The sequence below is a fragment of the Platalea leucorodia genome, assembly GCF_965183815.1.
Source record: "Platalea leucorodia genome assembly, chromosome: 6".
NCBI classification, from domain to species: domain Eukaryota; kingdom Metazoa; phylum Chordata; class Aves; order Pelecaniformes; family Threskiornithidae; genus Platalea; species Platalea leucorodia.
Window position 1 is genome coordinate 7,611,737 of NC_138828.1, and position 22,776 is coordinate 7,634,512.

A 22,776-nucleotide genomic window follows, 5' to 3' on the forward strand; every position below is an offset into this window, starting at 1 on the left:
CTGAAATACTTCTTCCGTAGGATTTTGAATGATCCACAGCTGAGGGGAGTATCGGAAGGGGAGAGGCCTGTGGCATACATGTGCTTATGGATACAATATGGCTTACTTGTGGCCTTTAATTTAGCGAAATAGCATTTAATGACATAGGGTGAGAGTCCCACGTTGTTGCAGGGCTCTGTGGTGCTACGGCTGCTGTTCCCGACGTGGTTATGTGTGCGGGGGGGAAAGACGTCAGTGCTGGAGCGTCGCTGTGATGCTGCGCCCATTACCAAGTCTCACAGAGTTACGGTATTTGATTTGTAAGTCGTTACCGCACTCGATAAGTAGGAGATGCACATTACAGCACGAGCGAGGCTCTCTGAATTACAGTTGTGCTGTACAACCTGCACGTTCTGATGCAGCCTGTGAGCACCCCAGATGAGGCACTTCGTATGTACCCTTTTGGCTAAAACAAGCGCCTTTACAAATTCGGGCAGCTGAGGTAAGTAAGGGTTGTGTGGTGTCGCACAGCTGAAAGGAAGCAATGAAATCCAGCTTCCCCAGGACATTTGATGCATTTAAAACTTGCTTATACCATACAAAGCAAACGATTGGTATCACAAAGTCTTCCAGATACCATAAAAAGTATTGCATTTGATATCAAGTAGGAAATGTTAAGGACCTCTCCTGATCTTTACGGAAATTCATGAGAAGGCATACGTGTGCCGCAGGCTCTATCAAGAGGAGTGCATCCACAGCACTGCAGGTGAGAGGAGCAGGTGATCTTTTCCTGTGTATTCACCCAGCTTCCCCCAAAGAAGACTGCTAGATATTTTGAACATCCAGGGTTGCACATTTCTTGTACGGAGGCTTGCAGTATGGGCTAAGACTGCTTTTTGTTCTTACTCTTCAGGCTATAGATTTGAGGGCTGGCTAGGATCTGTACAACCCACAGTACCGGGTTTTTTTCTCAGTTTCTCCTTCTTCCCTTCTGCCAAAAGGGCTGCAAGAGGCAGGCTCCTACAGAAAACCTTACAGTAACTTCAATTTGTAACTGTCCCTCGACCATGGCACCTCAGGAGCACTTCAGTTGCTCAGGCCAGTCCTGTCACTGGTAGCATAACATTTCTTAATGGCTTTTGAGATTTTTTTAGCTGTGGTCCTTACTTCCATTATAGTTGACCTTTCTCAGCTTGACCTTTCTCAGCTCGCTTTTGTGGCATCCTCTGCTGTGCTACAGCTATAGCAGCTCCTTCGGGCATCATTCCCTCCTTCCTTGATCTCAGCCTCTGCCGTGGTGTTAGATGCTATCCTGGCAAATCTTCCTGGTGCCAGGAAAGGTGAGAGACACCTGGCATTATCTCAGTGACTGTGAAAACAGTAATACCGTATGCGAGAACATCTACAGACAGCCTTCCTCAAATGTTAAGCACCTACCTAACGGGTGTGATCACTCTCACCTCCCTCTGTCACTGCCGGGAAAAGGTAGGTGCCTCTCTGCAGGGCTTGGGTGGCCTGAGGGGCCTCCTGGGGGCTTGCGGATTTGTGCCTCCTGTGCAGAGGGCCCGGAGCTGCTCTGCTTCCACGCAAGCACCAAAGACAAAGGCTTGAAGTGGGGAACGCTGAATCTAGAGCACTGTGGCCAAGGACAGCGAATGTCACAGCGGGATCTTCATGGCTGAACACTATTAAGCATAAATTTCATAAATTTCTGGCGTTAAATTGTTTGTGTATCATGTTAGTCTGCAACTTCTTAGAAGTTCAAATGCTGTTAACGTTAAAAAGCAAGCTGCATACAACCTGGAGGAAAGGGAAGGGAGACTCCTCTGCTTCCTCTTATGCATATTTGCAAAAATGTTGAGGGTAGATTTTGAACATAAAACATCGTTGTTAAGTGAAAAGAAATGCAAATGACCCATTTTCTAAGTCTTCATAGTGCTGGAAATTCGCATTTCATTGTCTTGCCTAGACAAGGAAGGAGGGGGAGAAAACCCAAGAGACCAAGGAGGTTTTCGCAATAACATGGCACAACCCGAGAAGGAGTTTACAAGTATGAAAGAGAAAAAATGGAGGAATTTGCTAAACTAGATCTGTTATCCATGGAGTAGCAGACCCGCTTATCCAGAATACTGAAGTGACTTTCAGACATGACATGGATTCAGTTTTCTCAGCTGCAGGAGGGCACTTAAATGAGAAGTTTTCATACTAACAATGCAAAAGCAGATGCCTTGTTAATCTGGTCAGTCATAACTTTTCCCCAAAGGTAAGTGACAGCTCTGACTGCAGGTTCTTACATTTCAGCATTTTACCTTATGCTGCCTCTGTTCTTTAGCTCGTTCCTAGAGTGATGGGAGCCAGCTATACCAGTGACAAGCTGCTCCACTGTGAGGGAGCTGGTGCTTTGGGATAGTGCTGTGAATCCCTCATGGTACACTCTCAGCGATACGCTGCACTGGGTAATTTTAGACCAGAAGCAGTGGGTCACATTTACCTATGGGCTATATTCAGTAGACATAACAGGGATACACCTGAGACGTATTGTTTGAAGCTTTTATTGAACTGAAAGTGGTTAGCAGATTTGCTGTTATTGACGGTAGAATTGTATCGTTTTATGACTGAATAACTCAAAATACCGGCGGCTTTTTTAAGCATGCAAATCTTAAAACCAGTAGATAGAGGGGTGTCAAGTCAGAACATCGAGATCCCTATGGGAAACGTGGGGGCTGCCCACCTGAAAGGGCCACTCGCAAGGCTGCCTGCACCAGTGAATGTCTCTCTATATAGGCCAGGCATATACTTTTCTCAATTAGATGCATCTTGCATTGGCTTTTGAATTGGCAGATGCGTGAAAGAAGTTGCACAAGCAAAAGCATTTGTATGTAGGTTCAGTATGTCTCTAAGCGTCGGTGTGCTTTAAAGCCACTTTCTGCTGCACTCTCGTCCTCTCCCTGCCCTCAGAGCCTTCCTCCCTTGCCTGCCTTCCTGCCTGCGTCCTGGGTGAGCCAGTTCAGGGTGCTAAACCAGCAAAAACTACTCTTCTGTGTGCTGGATTAGATTTCTGGTGGTTAGCACTTGAACCGGCTCATCGAGGGGCCGGATCAAAAAGAGGTGGTGACCAGTGCGTCACTGGTTTAGACTGACTGTTGGGAAGCACAGGTCACATTGTCATGTCTGTCTTACTGCTATTTTATGGACTTTCTATTTCATTAAAATATACCCCTTACATAAATCCTTAACACAAAGTAATTGTTGGTACACCACTTTTCTTGTTTCATATATTTATATATGAAACATATAAAAACATATATATATAGGGTGGTTTTTTTCTGTAATTACTTCTTTTCTTTTCTTGCACAAGCAAAACTTGCTTTAAAACTTACTTTAAGTCTTTTACCAGCCTTTTTGCTTCCTCCTTAAGGAGTAATAACTGTACACAGAGGCATCTAGCTGTGGCTAACAGCATTGCTTTCTAGGTCTGACTGTTCTCCCAGCCATTTTCTGCCTCTCTGGAATAGAGGCATGCAGTAGCCCTCCTCCCTGATTTTCTTGGGAAACATGAGCAGCTGGGTACCACGGGAAGCTCCAAGAGGTAAACTTAGAAACAGCCCGAAATTCCTCTAGCATTCTGCCGAGGAAATAGATACTCCACAGGAGACATCTCACACCTTCCAGGAACTGAGAACCCAATAAATGAAAAAGCAAGAGAGCTTCCATTAAGGACATTATTCATCTTGCAGTCTAAAGGCCTTACACAAAAAATGTCTTTTCACTCCCTGCCTCAACTCAGGATGTGTATGCATGTGTAAATAGCCATACAGAGACCCAGAAAGTATACATCTCTCTTATTATCACGGGATTTGTATGCTTTCTATCCAAATTGATAGAAACACTTAGACTCCAGAAGATTTGCTGGACTTTCTGGCCATTATTTTTAACTGAGTCTGTTTGCTTTTACTGTATTGTATTATGATATCTCATACGTAGGTAACTACAAATACAGTTGCTATTAACCTGCTATCCAAGATCCAAATCAGAGACAATATTTGCCATAGCTCCAAAGACAGGATGAAAGGGAGAGCTTAAATAAACCCATGAAAAAAAGAATTTTTTGCTTTCTTTTTTGCTGTGTGGATTCAAAAGTTTAGGAGTCTAGCAATCTTTAAATGGTGATATAATGTAATAAAAATGCCACTGGAGCTGAAGGGAGTTGAAAGACAGTTCTAGACTGGCTGTGCTCTATTGCCGAAAAAAATAAATATTTTTAGGGAAGGGAGGGTACTTCTCCCAATTCCTTTTGCAGAATCGCTTTTATTTGCTTTGTTTTGATAGGAGTCTAAGGCCTCTGCTACTCTCCCAGGTTAAACTTGAGAAAGGAATTAGTGGTTTGAGAAGCAAAGGCATGAATGATTTTTCAGTGCAAGAAATACAGAATATGCTGACTGTATTGCCCAACCTCATATCTGTCTGCCTCAAAATCTGAAAAGAAAGCAAGGAAATGCAACAACTACTTAACACCTACGCTATGATAGGTTTCATAAGGTAGAAGCTGTTTTGTAGTTTTTTCTTTTGTTTTGCTTTTCTAGAGAGAAACTCATGACAGCTACAGCTAATGATGTCCCCCAAGTCTTCTAGTTTTAAATTTTTAGTTGCATAATTCAATCTGTCTTGCTAGCGGCATTCAGCAAAATAGCATTGGCTCTGTGTACAGGTCCTCTGTAGTAACAGCATACTGTGAGTGAGAACACAGTATTCTGTTAATTACTTTTAATTAAAATGAGTGCGTGCACACACATACACACACACACACACACACACACGTTCATATAGAAAGACTGTTTTTCTAGTGGCTTGGCTTCCTTTTCCTCATTGAAGGGAAGAAGTTAAACTTTCTCATTAAATGTTTATATAAAAATGAAATAATTCTGAGGTTAACCAGAAATGCAGCTTAATCTTGTATAGAAACATGTGTGTGATTTTTCTTTTTTTTTTTTTTAGTTGCACAAATATAGCTGAAACTTGAAGTTGGCAGAGAGTGCTGTTTAAAAATATTTAGTCCCAGCATGTAAAAACTCGTTTTGTTACGGAATTCCTTTGTGAAAGTTGTAGCTATGCCATGTCTCTGCCAAAGTGATGGGAGCCATATCGACAGAGTGCGTTTTGGAAAATAGCTGCATTTTGGGCTTGTAGTTACAAAAGTTAAATTGGAATTTACATGTTTTATATATTGCTTGGAAGGATACCACATCTAGTAATATTTTTTAAGAGAGTGGAAAGAAGAAAAAAGAAAGCTTGCAGATGGAGTCAAAGCTTCGCTCTGTTAGAACATGTCGGGATGAGCAGAGGTATGTGTGATGACACTTAGCGTGTACCACTGAAGGCTCTGGTTTATTCTCTTTAGCTGTCATCATGTGCTATAGTTATGATACATATGCTTAATTTTGGCTACATACCTCATCTTTCCCTTCTCTGGGCGTGTTTAAGCTTTATAGAATAATAAGAGCTACTGATACAAGTGATACTGTCTGCTGCTCAGGCACAACCCATGCTCAGTTTTTGGTACTGTAAGAGCAATTAAACACAGCATTTTGTGGCCGCTGCCATCTCATTAATTGTTGCCATCATGCCGTTGTCCTACAAGAGCAAGCGGCCAGTTGTCTGGCTCAGCCCCTGGCCGCCACACCAGGCTCCGTGGCACCGGCTGACCGCAGCAGGTAGACACGCTGAATCTGAAGCCTGGCCCTCCTGGCTGAGACCGGGAGGAGGGGGGCAGAAGGAGGACGTGGTCTCTGCTGCAGCCCCCCAAGGCAGCTGTGGCCACCATGGAAAGAGCTGAGTGGGAACCATCGTCCTGGTCAGACCAGATGTACTCAGGTGGCATGACCGCTTTATGTCCCTGTGCAGCACCTCAGGTAAGCTGTGGACACCCACACGCATGGTCACATGCACGTCAATCTGCAAAATTACACAAATAAGCAGACTGTAGATTAAACAGTGAAGATTTGGGCCAGTCTGTTCTGAACTAAGGTCACTTACAGACATAATTGAAAGAGCTGGTTTTATTTAATTACATTTCCTTAACAACTTCTCGTAAAAGAAATCAGGAATGGCAGAGATTGTTTGCTCAGCCTGTTGGATCAGAGACACGAGATAGACATAATACCTGTCCTTTTTATTTAAGAATTGCAAAGGTGCTGCTTCATCACTACAGACCTGTTTTAAAGTAGACTATCCAATGTCCGCCCATATTGAATGTCTCTTTAATAAGCAAGGAAGAAAGAAGTCGATCTCTTTACTAAAAAGAATATTTAATTATAGGGTATCATTGCAGAGGATGGCTGCAGTACGAATAGGAACTTAACCTGTTCCAAGTCAGTGTTCGTGAATACAGAACCATGTAGATGTATGCACTTTAACTTGAGGAAAACTAATAACATTTTAAAACATAGTTGCTTAGAGAGCAAAGAAGCCTCTGTCTCACTGAAGCCCTTGTGTGGCCTGTGAGTGCCTTGCACACTTTAGTTAGGAAAGTTTTATAGAGGGACAATCACATATTAAGTAAATTCCCTCCAAAGCTCCAGTGGTAGGTACAGTACCTGAATCTGAGGAACGAATGGATACTGTATGAAAAGCATTATGCTAATAGCCTTTATCATTTTCTGGTTAGAATAGACTATTTTCCATTTGCAAAATGCCCAAATGTATAATCAGTCCCATTTAAATCTACAGATTGTAGAACCGAGCAGAATGAAGAGATACACATACAGGGGCGATTCTTTGTCTTTCAAAGATCAGATAAAAATTTATTGCAGAGTGATCATTTATTCCATAGTATTGGAAACTTTTTCTCCTAAACAGAACAAGATTTGTAGTGATCTGTAAGAATTTCTCTTCTCAGAGAAGAGAGAAAAGGCATATTATCTTGTATTTTCCTGTTTTATCTGTTTTATAGATGAAACAGGAAAGTTGAACCACAAGAGAAGTACTAAATTTAAGCCTTTTTGAAATACATCAAAAACCTCCACCTCTCACCAGTTAAGAGCCTCTCAGTTTAGCCCATTTTAAAGAAAAAATGGTATTTGTGACATCTTAAAATAGCATTTTTAGCTTTAAAAGTAGTACGTTGTACAAAAGCATTATCTAGGGCACGTCTCCCAGGCCCTGCCAGCATCGCGCTGCGGTACCTGAGCTAGTTCAGACCAACAACCGTGTGTGGCAGAAGTGGTGTGGGGATGCTAAAACAGGGTAAACGAGCACAAAACGTCACAAGGCGATCCAGCAGCGCTCCGCTACTGGAGGAAGCAGCGCTTGCCGTGCTCTCCACCCCTCCCATGCCGACTGGTGCTTGTCGAATCCCCCTGTGAGCCCATCTCAATACCCCAGCAGCAAGCTAACGCGCTTTTTTTTTTCTGGATTAGTTTTCTGATGGTCTGGTGCATTGAATCAGTTAATGAAAGGGACAGCTTAGCGCCGGAGCCAGCACAAGAGATGGGTGGGAGCCTGCAGCCGGCAGTGGTGCCTGCACAAAGGAGAAGGGGGAAAGAGGGGCCGTGGCATCTCGCACTTTGAGCAGCAGCGACCTGCTGGGGGTGGCAAAAACCTGGAGGTATTTACCTTTCTGAGCTGCACTGAGCCTTGTACAAATCTCTTGTGGAAAGTTGTGCGCTGCTGGAGTTGCATTGAATTGAGATATTTGTCGATTTTGGAATACAGTCAGCAACCTTTCCCTGCTATTCCCTTTTAGCCTCTCTGCCTACGGTGCATCTTCTCCTGATCTGTTTTCTCTTCTCGCTTTGGAAAGGCGTCCATGCCCACCTCTTTCCTCAATCAGGTGATGGCCCTGGGTCCTGAGAGCTTTCCGACTTCCCCGGTTTTGTGGGGATAAGGCTATTGCTCTCCATAGAGCAGCTTCTGACACCGGGGTAGGAGGAGGTGCCTGACACGGGTAGGAGTTTGCCTGAGTGAGAAACAGATGTCTTGTCCCAGAAGTTATTCGTGCCTTTTTAAAATGCCATGTATGAACCTTTTATCTCTCCTTAACAGAGCGGGCAAGCAAACTCCCCAAACCTACGCACGGTCTTCCTTTGCCGCTGCCTAGCAGGCGTGCACCGCACGGGCGCGCGGTCTCGCAGGTAGTTTTCGTCCAGGAAGCGCCGCAATTTGCGCTATTCACAAACCGCAGGGTACTATTCTGTTTCTAGGCTCCTAATCCCTCTTACACACAATCCCTTACAACTTTAACTGGCGGGGTGGAGGAGCAAGTTAAAAAGGAAGGAAAAAGGAAAATGAAACACAATGTACAGCCAGCCAGTGGCTGCCAGTTACTGCGCACACAATCGACACCAGCTGCAGCCCAATTAAAGCCGACATTCACAGGTGTTCCCAACAGACTCTGCGCTAACAAAACCACTTTCTTGCAAATACCTAAGGCTGTAACACAGAAGCTCATTTCTTTTTTCCTCTTCTTTTTTTTTTTTTTTTTTTTTTTTTTAAAAAAAGATTCTTTAAAGCTATTTAGAGCACTTTAAATACAAAGAAGCTGAAAAGGACTTTCAGTCCGCTGGAAAGAGTTGGTGCTTAATGCCAGAAAGGGGGAGAATCGGCCAAGCTGAATCAGCCAGTGTAACCATTGGTTTTGGGAGAAAGATGGGTTATGCTGAATGCTGTTTATTCAGGGAACAGTATCTGGCACTGGGCATTTTATTGTTGCTGGGAGTGAAATGGGGAGGGAGGGAAGGACTAGGTGTAAACCCATTTCTTTTTGGGACTCATCGGTCTTTGCGCCACAGCTGTGAGCTTGTGCGTGGCTTTGCTTATTACTGATCAGCGTGCGCGGGTGTGTGTGGTTCAGATAGCAAATTTTAGTTCTCCTTTCCTACCAGGATAACTTGATACAGTTGCCTTTTTGACTTTGAAGTAGGATTCTAAATGAGTTGTTTATTTTCTGATCTTAAAGCACTCATTCAGATGATAAATCAGTCCTTTAAAAAAATGATAATCTGTTTTTAATACATGAATTCAAAATTATTTCCATGCTAAGAGAGGACAGAAGACTAATGCATAGGTCAGTAATTTGCTCTCATTCCATTGAAAATGAGAATCATGTTTGTTAAACTTCCATTTATAATGATATTAATAATCAAACTAGGCCATGTTCTGGTACTCATAGATTCAGTAGTATTCACCCACACCTGGCTGGCCCTTCGTCTCTGCAATAACACCCCACACCTCAGTAGTTATTGCTTAATTACCTGCTGCCTGGTCTGTTGCTGTTTAATCACTGTTGTTTCTGACAATCACTTAATGTCTTCATTACTGCTTTAACAGTCAATGCTGAAAGCCACTCTATATTCAGATGCAGTCAAGAATATCTATTTTGTCGAGCTGCAATTTTGCCTTTGGAACAGGACTAGGACATTATTTCTATTCCTCACAACACACAGAGATCCAAAAGACTGCACTTTGTTTGGTTTTTCTTATACTGAAAAGGTAAAAATGGTGATCCCTTGGATTTGTATTTGAAAATAATTAATAATTGTCTTAAAACTCGCAGATAGGTAATGTTGGTTCACAGCATTCATTTGTAGAGGCAGGCAGAGGCTATTCATGCTGATAAACGCAATGGAGAGAAAAGAAAATCACCCAGGCTTCAAATGCACAACTATATGACCTAAATTAGTTATTGTCACTCAGGAAAAGCTACTGGAGGCAGTGTGGATAATTTTCTGAAAAAAAAAATCTCGGCACTAATATGATGGCAAATACAATAGTAGGAAGGGAACTGCAAGCAACCCAGAAACACAGCTATGCCGTGGTACGGCTCCCTCCGTGCCCTGTATGGCTTCGGCCGCTCCATGGCAGAAGGATAGAGCAGAAGTAGCGAAGAGGACACGGCAGGCGGGCTGCAGGATGGACAAGTTCTGCAGGAGCCAGGACTGAATCACTGAGGACTCTTCAGCTTGCAAAGACTTGACTGAGAGGGGATGAGATAAAACTCTGTAAAATCATCAGTGCTATGGGGAAGGTGAACGAGGAACAACAGATGAATCACCGTTCTCGTAACACAGGAACTAGGAGGCACTTGTTGAAATTACCAGGTTTAAGACAAACAAAAGTGCTTTTTTTATACAATGCATGATCAAATCGTGGCACTCGTTACAGGATGATGTTGTGGAGGCCAAAAGGAGAAGTGATTTAAGAAAGTAATTGGACACATTCATTGAGGGTAGGTCTGTTGCAAGGTTTTAAAACTGATGATCTAGATGCAGCCTCTGGTTTTGGAGTGCCGCTAAACCTGGGAAGGATCTGTGCCTTGCTGCAAAGCCGCTGGTTTTCTTCTTTTGTTGTCAGTTAGCCCCTTCTGCTCCCTTCCCTCTTTGCCTCACTTGACCCAATCTATGTTGTTTTTTAATCTAGGCAGAAATGCCATTTAAAAACCCTTCACTTGCTTGGTTTAGTAAGAAATGTCCTAATGTGACTGTGACACAAAATAACTATGAAAAACCAGCAGACCTTAGGCCAATAACGCAGCAGATTTCACCAGATTAATTCACCCTCATTTCACTGTGGCTATATTACTGCTTGTGTTTGCTTTCCACGAGTGATTTAGCTTTACTAGCTAGTGAGGATGCTTGTGAGGACTTTTTTTTTTTTTTAAGTTTGCCTGCTTGAATGAAGAAACATAATCAAACTTGCCTTGTCGAATCTTTTACCTCAGAAACCTGATACTCTGGGTTAGCCAAGGAATGGAAACAACGCCGTTTGACTTCTGCGACCAGACGCGAGGGCCCAAATTTTAAACACTGTGCCATAATGCCTGCTGTTTATTACTCAATAATATATAAAAGATTTAGACCACAAAAAATCTGAGTGCAGCCAGGAAAAGAGAGAATGGGAATTCATGCCTTAAAATTCTTTCCGCTTCCTTTAAAAGCAGCTCAGATGCTCCTGGGAAACCAACAAAAAATATCAGTTTTCTGGTGCTTCCTCATGTCTATTAATTTTTGGTTATCACAGAATTTATGGTTCAGTCTTTAAGAATAAAATTGAAACAAAAAAAAATCCTTTGAAGGTTAATTATTGTCACTGTTACCAATACTCTTGGCAGAGCATAGAGAAAACGTAAAAGCATCATCAGAAGTATCAGCTCATGGGCAAATTCCTCCTAAGCGTATCGGTGTACAAATGAAACAGGAAGAAATAAAACGGGCAGTGGTGTTTCTTCTTTTTTTGGATCTGCCAACTTGGCAGTCTGTCCTTCAGCTTCTCCTTCAGTAAAACATATCGGCTCCTAACAAGTGAACGTCTTGTGCTGTGGTGATACCCTGCTTCATAAGTTTGGTGCTGTAGATTGGCGAGGGTCTCTGTGAGCAGAACAGGATGGTCAAAACCTGCTGTGCTGTCTTTGGGGGTTTTTTAATAATGCCTGTGAACACCCCCAGAAGATCTCTTCCTCCTCATTTTGTGGAAAACTCACCCTTAGTGCAGTATTTATTAAGGGGAAATAATAAAGGTTGGTCTCTTTCAAAGACCAACGCAGGCTTAGGGTCCAGGATGCTTGGGATCTGTTTTTCCATCAACAGTCTTCTACCTTTTGAAAGATTTCTGGGTTTGGTGTTAGGCAGGGATGGGAGGGAGTGTGATCTGGTTTGCTTTTTTTCCTTTTCCTTTAGCTTTATATTTGTGTTAGAGCTAGGGAAATAGTCACACTGTCTACTTAGAGAAAAACCTGAAGATCCCTGCCTTACTTTCTAGATGATGTATTACTTATCTCCGCAAGAAGCTCGTGCACTAAATCTCAGCTACGCTTCCAGGTTTAACTGTCTCTGAAGTCCTGAAAAGCATTAAAATGCATAACAGCAGTGTTTAGCTTCACTGCTCATTAGAGCAGCACAGAACTAATAGTAATATTGTTGTAACTTGACAAAGCCATCTAAATCCATGCATGTTTTCTTGTGAAAGCTTCCTAAACATGCTGCTAAATCCTCTAAAAAGCTACTAAACGGCTTTGGCAACCATTAGCACAGCATAAGCGGGGGAACTCTTTTCAGTAAGTGAACAAACAGAGAAAATATGCTGAATAGCTGGACAAATGTGTTTCAGCTGGCTCTTTCATTTACAGATATAAGGGAGCAGTCAATATCAATCACTGTTTTCCCTGTTGCACTGGAAATCACAATATCTCTTTTCATTCCGCGAGCTCTTTTCACCACAGCAATGTGTCTTTAGAGTGACACTGGCATCAGTCTGTTTCCGCTGTCTGAAGTCCAGAGAGCTTAAAAACACATTGCAGGGTATGAGACCTTAACCCTCCTCCCCTTCCACACACCCCTCTCCTTCTAGCCTTCCTTTCTGAATTAATTGTTTTTACTTCTTTCCCAGCGTAAAGCTGAGAAAGAAAAGTGCCCGCAGAGCCTGGGAATATCTGCTCTTGCGCTTTGGGGACAGAAAAATGTATCGCTGGTTGTTGGGGTTTTAATTTATCAGGTGTTGCGGGGAGTTTAACACAAGGTAATATGCTTATCAAGTTAATTTGCAACATACTGTAATATGAAATGTAATGTTACTGTGGTTTGAATTTTGAGCTATATCCTGTGTCTTGGATGTCCTAATCAGCCACAACCTCATTTATTTAAAAAAAAAAAAAAAAGTTGGAGAAACTCTGTCCTTGTGAGTATCTGGCATTTGGAATATGTTGATATTCTTGTGTTCGCTTTCCTCCTTTCAAGTACTATATTTTATAATAATAATGCTCTGTGTTTTTTTTCTTTTTTATTGTTTCTTTGCAGATAACAGCAGTCTGTAGAGAAGCAGCCCTTCTAGCTCTTCAGGAAGACATACATGCCAAATCTATCATGGGACGGCACTTTCGGTACGCACTGACTGTTGTGACCCCAAGGATTCCTGATTCGTTAATCCAGTTTTATGCAGATTATCAGCAGCAAAGTGGACTCCACGCGCTTTGAAAGGCAAATTAATACATACCCCCGTTCATGGTGTGAATAGCAAATTTCCTTTGTAAAGCTGTCAAAAGCTAAAGAATTTTGTATTGTAAGTGAGCAGAGCGTCCAAAGTTAACTGAAGTGCAGAATCGTCATAATAAATGTCCGCGTGGGAGTTTTGAGTGTAACAGATATCATCCAAAATTTTGTATTTTTTTATTTCAGTGATATAATCTGCATTTTAGAGGTAGTAAGATTGCTGGTTTAAGTCAGTGTATCTGACTGTATATCCACGTATCAAAAAATAATTGTAAAATTCTGAATTTTCGGTGGATTCTTGGCTCTAAAGAGAGTAGCAACAAGTGTCATTACTGTCTTCATTTGTTCCTGCCTCAACCACAGTTTAATCCCAGGGACCATCCCAGTGAGGTGCAAACCTTGGGGAGTGGCCTCACTACAAAAAAATGCTGAAAATTATTCTGAATCTTTTGATTTATGATCTCCAGAAAAGCTGCCAAACAGGCTTGCCGAACATAGAGCTTTCCGAGATAAAGCTAAGGCATCCTGACTGATTACAGCGAAACACTTATCTTTGGTCTTAAACAACTCCTTTTTATGCATACTGGGAAGTAGGCACCTTAAAAATTGTACGTCTGTGCATTTCAGATGCCTGTGCATTTCAGAAGAGCGAACTGCATCTAGTTCTTGGCTAGCCCGAAACCACTGCCAGGCGTCAGCGAAAGATTTTTTTGTTGTTGGTTGGTTGGTTGTTTCCATCAAAATAAACAGGAATGTTGATTGGTAATTTAAAGCTGGCTACTTAAAATCCTAATGAATCCTAATTAATGAATAAGAAAACCTCCTTGCAGATACTGTTAGAAATGACCACAAAATAGTTCAGGGACAGATAAAATCTTTTCAACTTATTTCTTTGTTATATCGTCTGTTGATACAACAGGTCCTTATGGGCTCTCTGCTCTTGCACTCAGAATGAAATGTGGTTAAGCATACTCATTTTCGGCATTTTTCCCCGCAATAGAAAGACTGAGCTTTTCTATACCAGACATGAAAAACAGACAGAAAGGTAAAGCAAAAGCAATACAAACTTTAACAAAAAATTTTTTAAAAGGTGACAAAAGCCTGAAGTTCAGTAGATAATTTTGTGTTTTCTTGGTGTTCTGGAGGTAAGTAGAAGAATTTACATGTTAAAATTTTAGCCAAATCCTGTTGGATTAAACTCCTTGTTGGAGTAAACAAGAAATATCATTTCAGGCTTTATCACATGTAAGGTTTTTTGGGGGGGTTGTTTATTGGTGTTTCTGAAGACTTCTTTCTTGTTGTCATTATATATGTATTCATGGGAGAGTTTAGAAATTTAGAAATTTATAACTTTTTAATGAGAAATTTGTATATGTCTGTCTAAGAGATATTTCTACCATATTGCTTATATTGTCAAGATGAAATGTAAAAAGTAATCTCTTGGCCTTCATTATGGTTTTTCTCTTTTTACTTAGTTTCACTCTGCACACAATTTGTAGTTGTTAAAGAGAAATCTACTATTTTTAAATTACAACTTCTCTATTACTTTTATTCTAACCTCTTCCTGCTATAATTAGCATTTAGTTTTACTGTCACTGAAAAGGGTTAGAGGATGAGGAAAAGCAGGTCATTTACTTCATTCATCTGATGTATGTGCAGGTTTTTTCTTTTTTTCATTGTTTGACTCTAATAGTACAACAGACAGAAGGAATTAAGAAATTTATACACTGGAAAAGTTGCCTTGGGGATCAAGACTGCATTTGAAACTACTTAATCCTTCTTTTCTAAACTCTCTATACTCCAACTTGAAGCTCAGGATGCGAACCGTTTATTGTAACCATTATATTTTTGATGTTTCCAAAAATTAAATGCCATACCGTTATCCCCGGCACCTTCCTCCAGCGTGTGTTCCTGAAGGGAGGAAAGAGAGATCATAGTTTTTACTGCCAATAACAAATTCTTTTTGTAATTTTGTATCCTAAAAGTAACACTACACGGTGCTCCAGATGAGTAGCAAAACTAGATCGCCGTTCCTTGGGAAGTGTTCAGATCCCTTGGGAATGTGCACCAAGGTATGAATCTGAAGTGAGAAACTAGGAGAGAGGCTGGTAGGAGCTGGCTGCCCTTTCCGTACGTGGCCTCCTGTTGCCATCAGAGGGAATTTTGTACATTGAATTTTAGGACATTAGGAGAGAATGCTGGCCCATGACTGCTGTTTGTGCCTTGGGAACAACCCATCCCTGCAAACATTTCTCTTCACATCTGCCTGGTACCACATTTATCCACGTGGTACCAAATCTCTTGATACATACCTGAATACCTGAAGTGATTTTAAATGTAGGACACTCCCCTCTTTATCGTTGGGTTTGTGGAACTTGATTTTTTAAAAAGTAAGATACTCTTAAAAAAATTAAGTCATGGCAAATTTGTGAAGTCCCTAGAAGGTTTATGTTGCTCCCAAATATTCTGTTTGGAAAACTTGGCTAGTCTGATGCCACTCAAAATCTTACTCCATCCCAAGCCACAGATAAATGGAGATTTAAAGAAAGGTATGATGATTCCCCTTCTGGTTCCTGATGACAGATCGCTGTTATCGTGGACTAGCAACTTGAAACCTTCTTATCAGAATTCTGGAAAATAACCAAATATTCAGTTTTGGTCAAAGCACATCAGCAACGTAGTCCTTTCATAATCCAGTCCGGTGAGTGCTTTTGCACCCTCAGCCTCTCACTGGAACTTACTGATGAGGGCACTGTAGGACAGAGCACTTCAAAAGTATCTTCCCTTAGCCTGTCATTTAAATGAGTGTTTTTTAATTCAGAGCTGAACTTTTCACAGCGTCTTTTACTGAACACATTGTGCCTTGGCGCTGAATCAAATTGCTTGCAGTGTGAGGCCATATAAGCCTGAACACCTCTATGCTTCAGAGTAAATCAAAGATAGAGGCATTCTTTCTTCTGCTGGGTTAATCACGATTATTGTTGTTTGCATGTTTCTGTGAGATTTAAATTTAATAAAATGATAGAGGCTTGGTGAACAGAAAAGAACACCTCTGAGAAGAACACCTCTCTCCCATCCTCTCTTTAACTGCTGAAGTGGTTCCTAGACTTATTTCTTCGCGTTCTTTAGAAATACGGTCTTTTTCCTGCCTACCATTATCTTTTGGAGCCAGTTTTTGGCCCAAATACTGCTTGAGTTGCAGAATTGTTAACATTAAATCAGCTTTTCAATGTTTCAGGCACATTTTGTTTAAATACAAAGTCTAACTTTTTCCTCCAATAACAACGTCTTTCAAAATGGTATAAAATGTCTTTTAACAGGTTTGCCAAAAATGACCAGGAGAATATTTATGATCAAAATGCAAAAATGTCTTCACATAACTTGAAAAAAGTTCATTCCTGTGTTCTCCCTGATGTATAAAACAGATTTTTCACTGCAAGTACCATATACAATTCTTAATCCTGGAAAAAAAATGAAGGTTATCATGGCTAATTTTCCTACAGTCGCTAAATGAGAAGAGAACGTAAGGTTTACTGAGTTCAGGTGCGAGGGTGAACATCGGGGACAGAATAAAGATAATTTTCAAAGATGGTTATTCAAAATCATCGAACTTAGACTTGTCAGCCCTTTCAAATATCGTGTCCTTAAAGTTGATTTTTCTGGTTTGTGTATTCTGGCTCTTTCCTTTTAGTTTCTTTACTCACTTTAAATGTCAAAGTGTGGTTCTTCTCCTTCAGAAACTGGGCACGTGCCAAACATAATGCTCCCATAGCCGAGTATCCGTCGATTAGTGCTGTGGGAAGGCTGTCCGTGGATGATGTTTCCCTGTGAAGCAGGCGTCAGACTCTGTGTGGATGGGGTATGGAGAAGGGTAAAAGGAAAGCCGAACTGTAAAGCCTGGTGTTTTGCCGTGTACCGCCCAGGAAGCTGAAGTTAACTGAGGGACACAAGTTCACGGGCAGGAAAACTATCCCTCCTTATTGCAACTGGCAAGTATCAGGGCTGTGGAGGAGACTGACCCTTAAGGCTTTTGGTTGTTTCTGGCTCTCCCAGAGAAAGCAATTGATTGGTGTGACCAATACTAGAAAAGCAAATGCCCAGTGGTTGTGGTAGCTCAATATCTAGTGCTAGCTAGGAGAGAACTTAAAAGGAATTGTACTTGGAAGATGAAGAGTCGTGCATGCGCCTGGAAGGCAGGCACCCACTGGCAAAACCTCGGCAAAAGCCCCTGAAAGAATTAGTAAAAAGCAAGCATAAAGAACTTGCCTTGCTTCCTGCGATCGCAAAGTTGGTACAAAACCGAATGTGCTTCCTTCACGCTTCTGTGCCTTGGGATTACTCCCGTGCTAACGCAGTCAGGGGCGTGGGAAGTGGCTTGCAGTGGGAGCTGGGTACAAACTGACCTGCGCCTCGACCCGCTCGTGACATACGTGATGGGGAGGTCCGCTGCTTGGCCACCGCTGACAAAGCCAGCATGTAAGGAGAGGCAGGGTGAAGGAGGGTGGATAATCAGTGCATTTCAGCTACTCCAAAGTGGCATATTGGCCACTGGACAGAGGAGCCAGATGGCCTCTGTAAAGCTTTTTGTAGCTGCTTCAAGCTCTATCCTGAGGTCCTGGTCAGTGTGGAGCTAACCCATAACACAGTTGCATTCGGAAAACTGGTTTTGCATTGTGACCCTTCTGTCTTGGTATTTAATGTTGTCGTTATGGTTGTAGCGAACTGCAATAATTTTTATCATCTACTATGAAGCTCAAAATCTTTTGCTTTTGCTGCTGCCTTTTTTTTTCCTTTGACATGAAAGAAAATACTGTAGGTGATCTAATGCGTGCAATTTAATAAGAGTTTTTCCTAGGGAGTACGTGCAAGACGCATGCAGAATCGCAGTTGCATTTGGGCATGTTTTGAATGTCAGGTTAACATCTGGAAACAAATAATTCAGCTGAAACCTACTCCTGATCTTGGGGTTTGTGTCTGCTCTTTCTGCAACTGCTACCTGTTCATTTATTAATCTTTCTGTAGGAAACTCAGCCATGCGTTTTGTCCAGGGCTTTATATGTTCTGTGTTAAATCTTTTAAACGGTGTCATTCTTCCCTCCAGACTTAAATCCAATGACTCCAGAGTCCTGATAGGAGAAGATGTGTGTTTTCTCTGTTAACTAATCTGCCAAGGACCGAACCGGTGAGGGGGAAAGAGCCCCGCTCTGTGTTTGCGTGGCAGGCCTCCAGCAAGAGCGCAGGTGCTGCGAGAGAAGGCAATGGCAACCAGATGACATTCTTTCCCCTTGAACTAGTGTGGAGCCATTGCTCAAACAGATTACGGGTCCTTCCAACAAAATTTGAGGCTAGCGTGTTGACTGCATGTGCCTGTGTAAAACCCATGGCAATAAAGCTTGGATTCACCTAACTAAAAGAGTAAGGGAGCGGAATCGCTCTCGGTTCCCTCAACAGCCATTGGAGAGACACTAGAAGATGGTCCAGACAGGGATTTATCCCAGCTAAGAGCTGAACTACCTTTCTGGAGGTGCTAAAGGGGGTAGCTGATGTCAAGAGAGGCCCCTAGGCACTTATCTAGAGAAGGGGCCTAGAGGTGGCTGGAAGGAATTGAGAGCAGTAACTCTCAAAATATTGAGAAAAATATTTTACCAACTTGTGCAAATATATCCTGTTTACATAAATGGTTCTGGAAATGCCGTTGGTCTCTTCCTCTCAATCCCTGTGTCTGTGTGGCATGGCAGTGTGCTCTTAACCACCCCCCCACCCCACCTCCCCGATTTTTTTATCTCCTTTACTAACACAGAAGAGTTTTCACATCCCTGTTTGGTAAAGTAAATGCCTCCGCATCAGCAGAGTGTGGAAAGGGCTTTGATAACCTTCAAGGTGAAACACTTGTCAGCTCTCACTTTATCCAGGAATGGATTATCTGGGCTGTGGAATAATGAGGTCATGTCTTTCCTCCACACCGCTGGCAAGAGCTTCAGATTTCACACAGGGGTATCTACTTACAGCAAGCCCGCTCTGCTTAATGCTGTTTAAAGCTACCCCCCTTCTCTGTCAGCGAGTTTTCCCAAAACTGAGGGTGTGAAATGTGTTCATACAGCCCCATTTGCATTACACGTGAGGTGTTTTCATGGTGCTTGGATTGCTGTCTTAACTGAGAGTTGGTTGGGTTTGATGCAGAAGCGCGAGATGCAAGTAGCAGAGTGACTTGCGCATGCTACTGCAGCTACGGACAAGCAGGCACTGCTTAAGAGGAACGTAGAGCGGGATTTGGCGGGTGAGTGGACCAAAGCCATATAGCTCTTTTCAGGTGAGAGTCCCACTAGTCAGCTAGGGACTGCCGTCAATCTAAATCTGCGGCTTTCCTGCAGAGCCATTGCATTGAGAGTGGCCGTGGACATGAAAGATCCCTAAAGCACACAAGTTGTGGGAGTTAAGGCCTAGGGGTGCTTAAGTAGATTAGCAAACAAACAAATTCTGTAATATTCTGGAATGCTTCCTCGCCACCTAAGTAGGGATTATTCTACCAAACCAGCAAATTCCACCCTTCTACCTAGTAAAGTCTGCCTTTCAGATAGCTATGCTCTTTAAAAAGCAGTATTCTTGGGGGGGGAGGAAAATATGAAAGCATATTGAAAACCTCTGTGTGGATTTCAAGAAAAGCACAAAAATGTTAGAGACCCTGTGAAAACTGAGGTCGCTACAGTGCTGGCAGTTGCATGCATAGGATGCTACACCAGAGAGGTCACTACAACAGAAAATGTTATCCTTAGCATTTGTTTTACAGAACTCACTACCATTTTATGTACAAACACGTGCTGTAACTCATCCACCACTTTTCTTCTTAGCACTGTGAAAATCTTGGTTAAACTGCCTGCTTTTTATCTGAAACATGTAGAAACAACTGGTTACCTTGGTCTGATTCCACTTCCAGGCTTTCATAATCTGTAATTTTGGTAAAAAGCTGCTTTTGTTAATATGTAATGCATCATAGCAACCGGTTACACTTTTACTACAAAAGGGTGTTTTATTTTCCTGAGGGATGAATAGTAATCAAGGATCAGCTGGTAGTGCCAAGTGCCTTGATAACACAATTGGCTGCATACAGCTTTGTTAGGCTCCTTCCTGCACTTGCCGGAGCAACTTAAAAGAAGATGGTAGGAGAGCGGTTCGTTACCTACTTGACTGGTGGGGATCTGAATTTTGGGATCGCTGTCTGCTGGGTGAGAAGGTAAGCGCCTGCATCAGAGCCCTGACTGAGTAACGATGGTGGTAGGAGAGGAGATAGAGAAAATGTGTGAAAATAAACATGTGAATTAGGAAGATTACCCTAAAATTAAACACTGGCTGATTTTAATGTGGAAAGGCAGGGGGTTGATGGAGTTGGAAGGAGACAGAAAGTAGGAATACTGATTATTATCAGAGTAGGGGCTGATTTGTGTTGTTTTGATGCTGATTTCGGTGTGATGGTGAGCTGATGGAGGGCTACAGTCACCCTGGCCCTATGGTAGGAAGTGTCTCACTGCTAAGCACAAAGTGGAATCTGGCTTTGATCTCATTAACCCCATCAGCACCGGATTAGCAGATGTGTTTCTGGAGCTTGACTCTTTCAGACACTTAAGGTGTATATAAAGTGGCAGACATTACGATTCATATTTTCTTTGGGTTTTGTTGGGTTTTTTTAACATCAATGACTAAATTCTTCTAGGCCAGCCCTGGCTTCTGTATTGGTCTCACTAAATGTTTCCCGTGCAGCAGGAAGAACACCCTTGCAGTTGCTTTCTTCCAGGAAAAAAATTCTCACATCTTCCCCCTCTCCTCCAAAATGGACTTTGTTGACTGCAAAAGAGAACGATTGCAGCAGGGCAGCACTAAAGGCAGAACACAGTGTTTGCTGCGTATGGAAGTGAGACTTCTCTGAAGTCTTTGGAGCAGCACCTCTTTGAAGTGCAGCAAGCCCCATGGGTGCAGAGAGTTTTTACACTTTTTTTTTTTTTTTCCTCCTGGAAATATTTCATTATCCTATCATTGGCAGGGTTCAGCACAGTTGCAAAAACTTTAAAAGAAAAAGTTAAGACATAGATTCTCTTCTGAATTTTTCAGCAAATTAGTATCAGGTAGTGGTATCAAGAGGGAGGAGGGGAATTTTACCCTTTTTCTCAATGAGAAGAGGAAAAAGTGGGGGAGTAAAAATCTAGAGAAAAAGTGGGGAGGAAGAAAAATGAGTAGAAAGAGTGTGTGGAAAGTTTTCTCCTTTCTTCTAAGTCTGCTCATTGTTTATTTCTAAACTCTACAAGAAAAACAATGAGATGGAGAAGAAGGAAAACGCACAGCAACAATAACAAGCTCCAAGAGTTTTTATTTTTCTAGACGCGTTTGTAGCCATCAAAAGGATCTTGTACCTTCAACAGACCATTTTGTTCCTTGCTGCTGGTTTTCATGTAAGTCTGCTTGGTCCTCTCCTGAGAGGACCCGATAGATGTGTGGCTTGTGAAAAAGGACATGCTAAGAAGCTGATGTGAGTTATGTGGAGGAAGCTGCACAAGACAGGAGGAGCAGTGGGGGAGAGGTGATGCAAGGCAGAAAGGATGGCATGACATGAAGAGCAGGGTCCCAGAGCAGCACTTTTTAAAAAATTGTTGCTCTGCGTTGCTCTGTGCTGTCTCCGGAGGCAGAGCTCTGAGAAGAAGGGAATCCTTGGGCTGGTGTTCTCTGTGCTCCACAAAGCCCAAGTGACCTCAAGAGAAACCAAGGCAGTGCCCTGGGCTATTTCTGTGGCCATCACTGTTGGTAAGCTCTGCTACGCTGCCCAAACAAGCTTTTGACTGTTTGCTGTTATAATCCCCCTTTTTTTTTCCCCTGCCAGCAATGTAGCATCTACCCTGGTATGGACATAGTGACTATTTCAAATTAATTTGAGGTTGTGTTGTCCGAGTTCACAGCTTGCACAGTGTGATGACAAAATCAGCCTCATACTGAGCATCAGCTGGAGGAGAGGATTGTTAGTAACCCTTAGGCTTTATTTTTTTTGTTTTAAAGTCCTCAAGTTTTACACTAAGTACAAAATAAAAAAGCCCTAACCCTGTAAGAGAAATTACTGTAGATTAAATTAAAAAAGAAAATTCTGTGTTACTGCAAGTGCCTATTATCATGGTATCTAAAATGAAAGTGTACGAATGTCAAGAACATTCAACAAAAACAATTGGGTTTGTCTGGTGGTTCCTTCAGAATAAAGCGTGGTTGACTGTTTGCTTGCGTGTGTTTTCAAAAGTGCTTATTTGGAAGAGCATCTTGGAGATGGCTCTGCACAAAGATGTGTTTTATATCTTGAAGGCTGTTCTGTCAGGATTGGACTTACGCTGATTTTTTGGGAATAGTCAATATCTTCAATATTATGAGTGCCCTATAATTTTAAGCTGGATTTATCCTGTTGCATTGTCTTGGGGGGGACCACAGAAGAAGTTGCAGAAGTTGAGACAAAGCTGTGCATACCAGGACTATCAAGGTTTTGAACTTTGCTCCGAAGTGAATAAGGAGCCTGTAGAGCTTGGAAGTGTGAGAAAAATGTGTTCAAGCTGCCTTCTTTTTTGAGGCACCTTGCCATGCACTGGGGCAACTCCAGTTATTTTTGTAGTAGTTCCATTCAGTGGTCTCTGGACGGATAGATAGATACACCAATTGGTCCTCACAGGACAGGAGGAAAGCCTCCTAGGCCGAAAAAAAAAAAAAAAAAAGAAAAAACGCTTCTTTTCTGAACAGTGAGCGTGCTGCGGTTATCCAAGAGCAGCAGGGACTCCACAGCAGTGAAGAGCAATCACAG

General features: G+C 42.1%; 1 protein-coding gene across 1 annotated transcript in view; it reads left to right on the forward strand.

The window, feature by feature from the left end:
- Positions 1–13,016, forward strand: part of AFG2A (AFG2 AAA ATPase homolog A) — a 200,061-nt gene extending 187,045 nt beyond the window's left edge. The window contains 1 exon segment of the mRNA XM_082315732.1: positions 12,765–13,016. Coding sequence (XP_082171858.1) covers positions 12,765–12,941 — 177 coding nt within the window. The 3' untranslated portion in view covers positions 12,942–13,016.
- Positions 13,017–22,776: the final 9,760 nt, after the last annotated feature.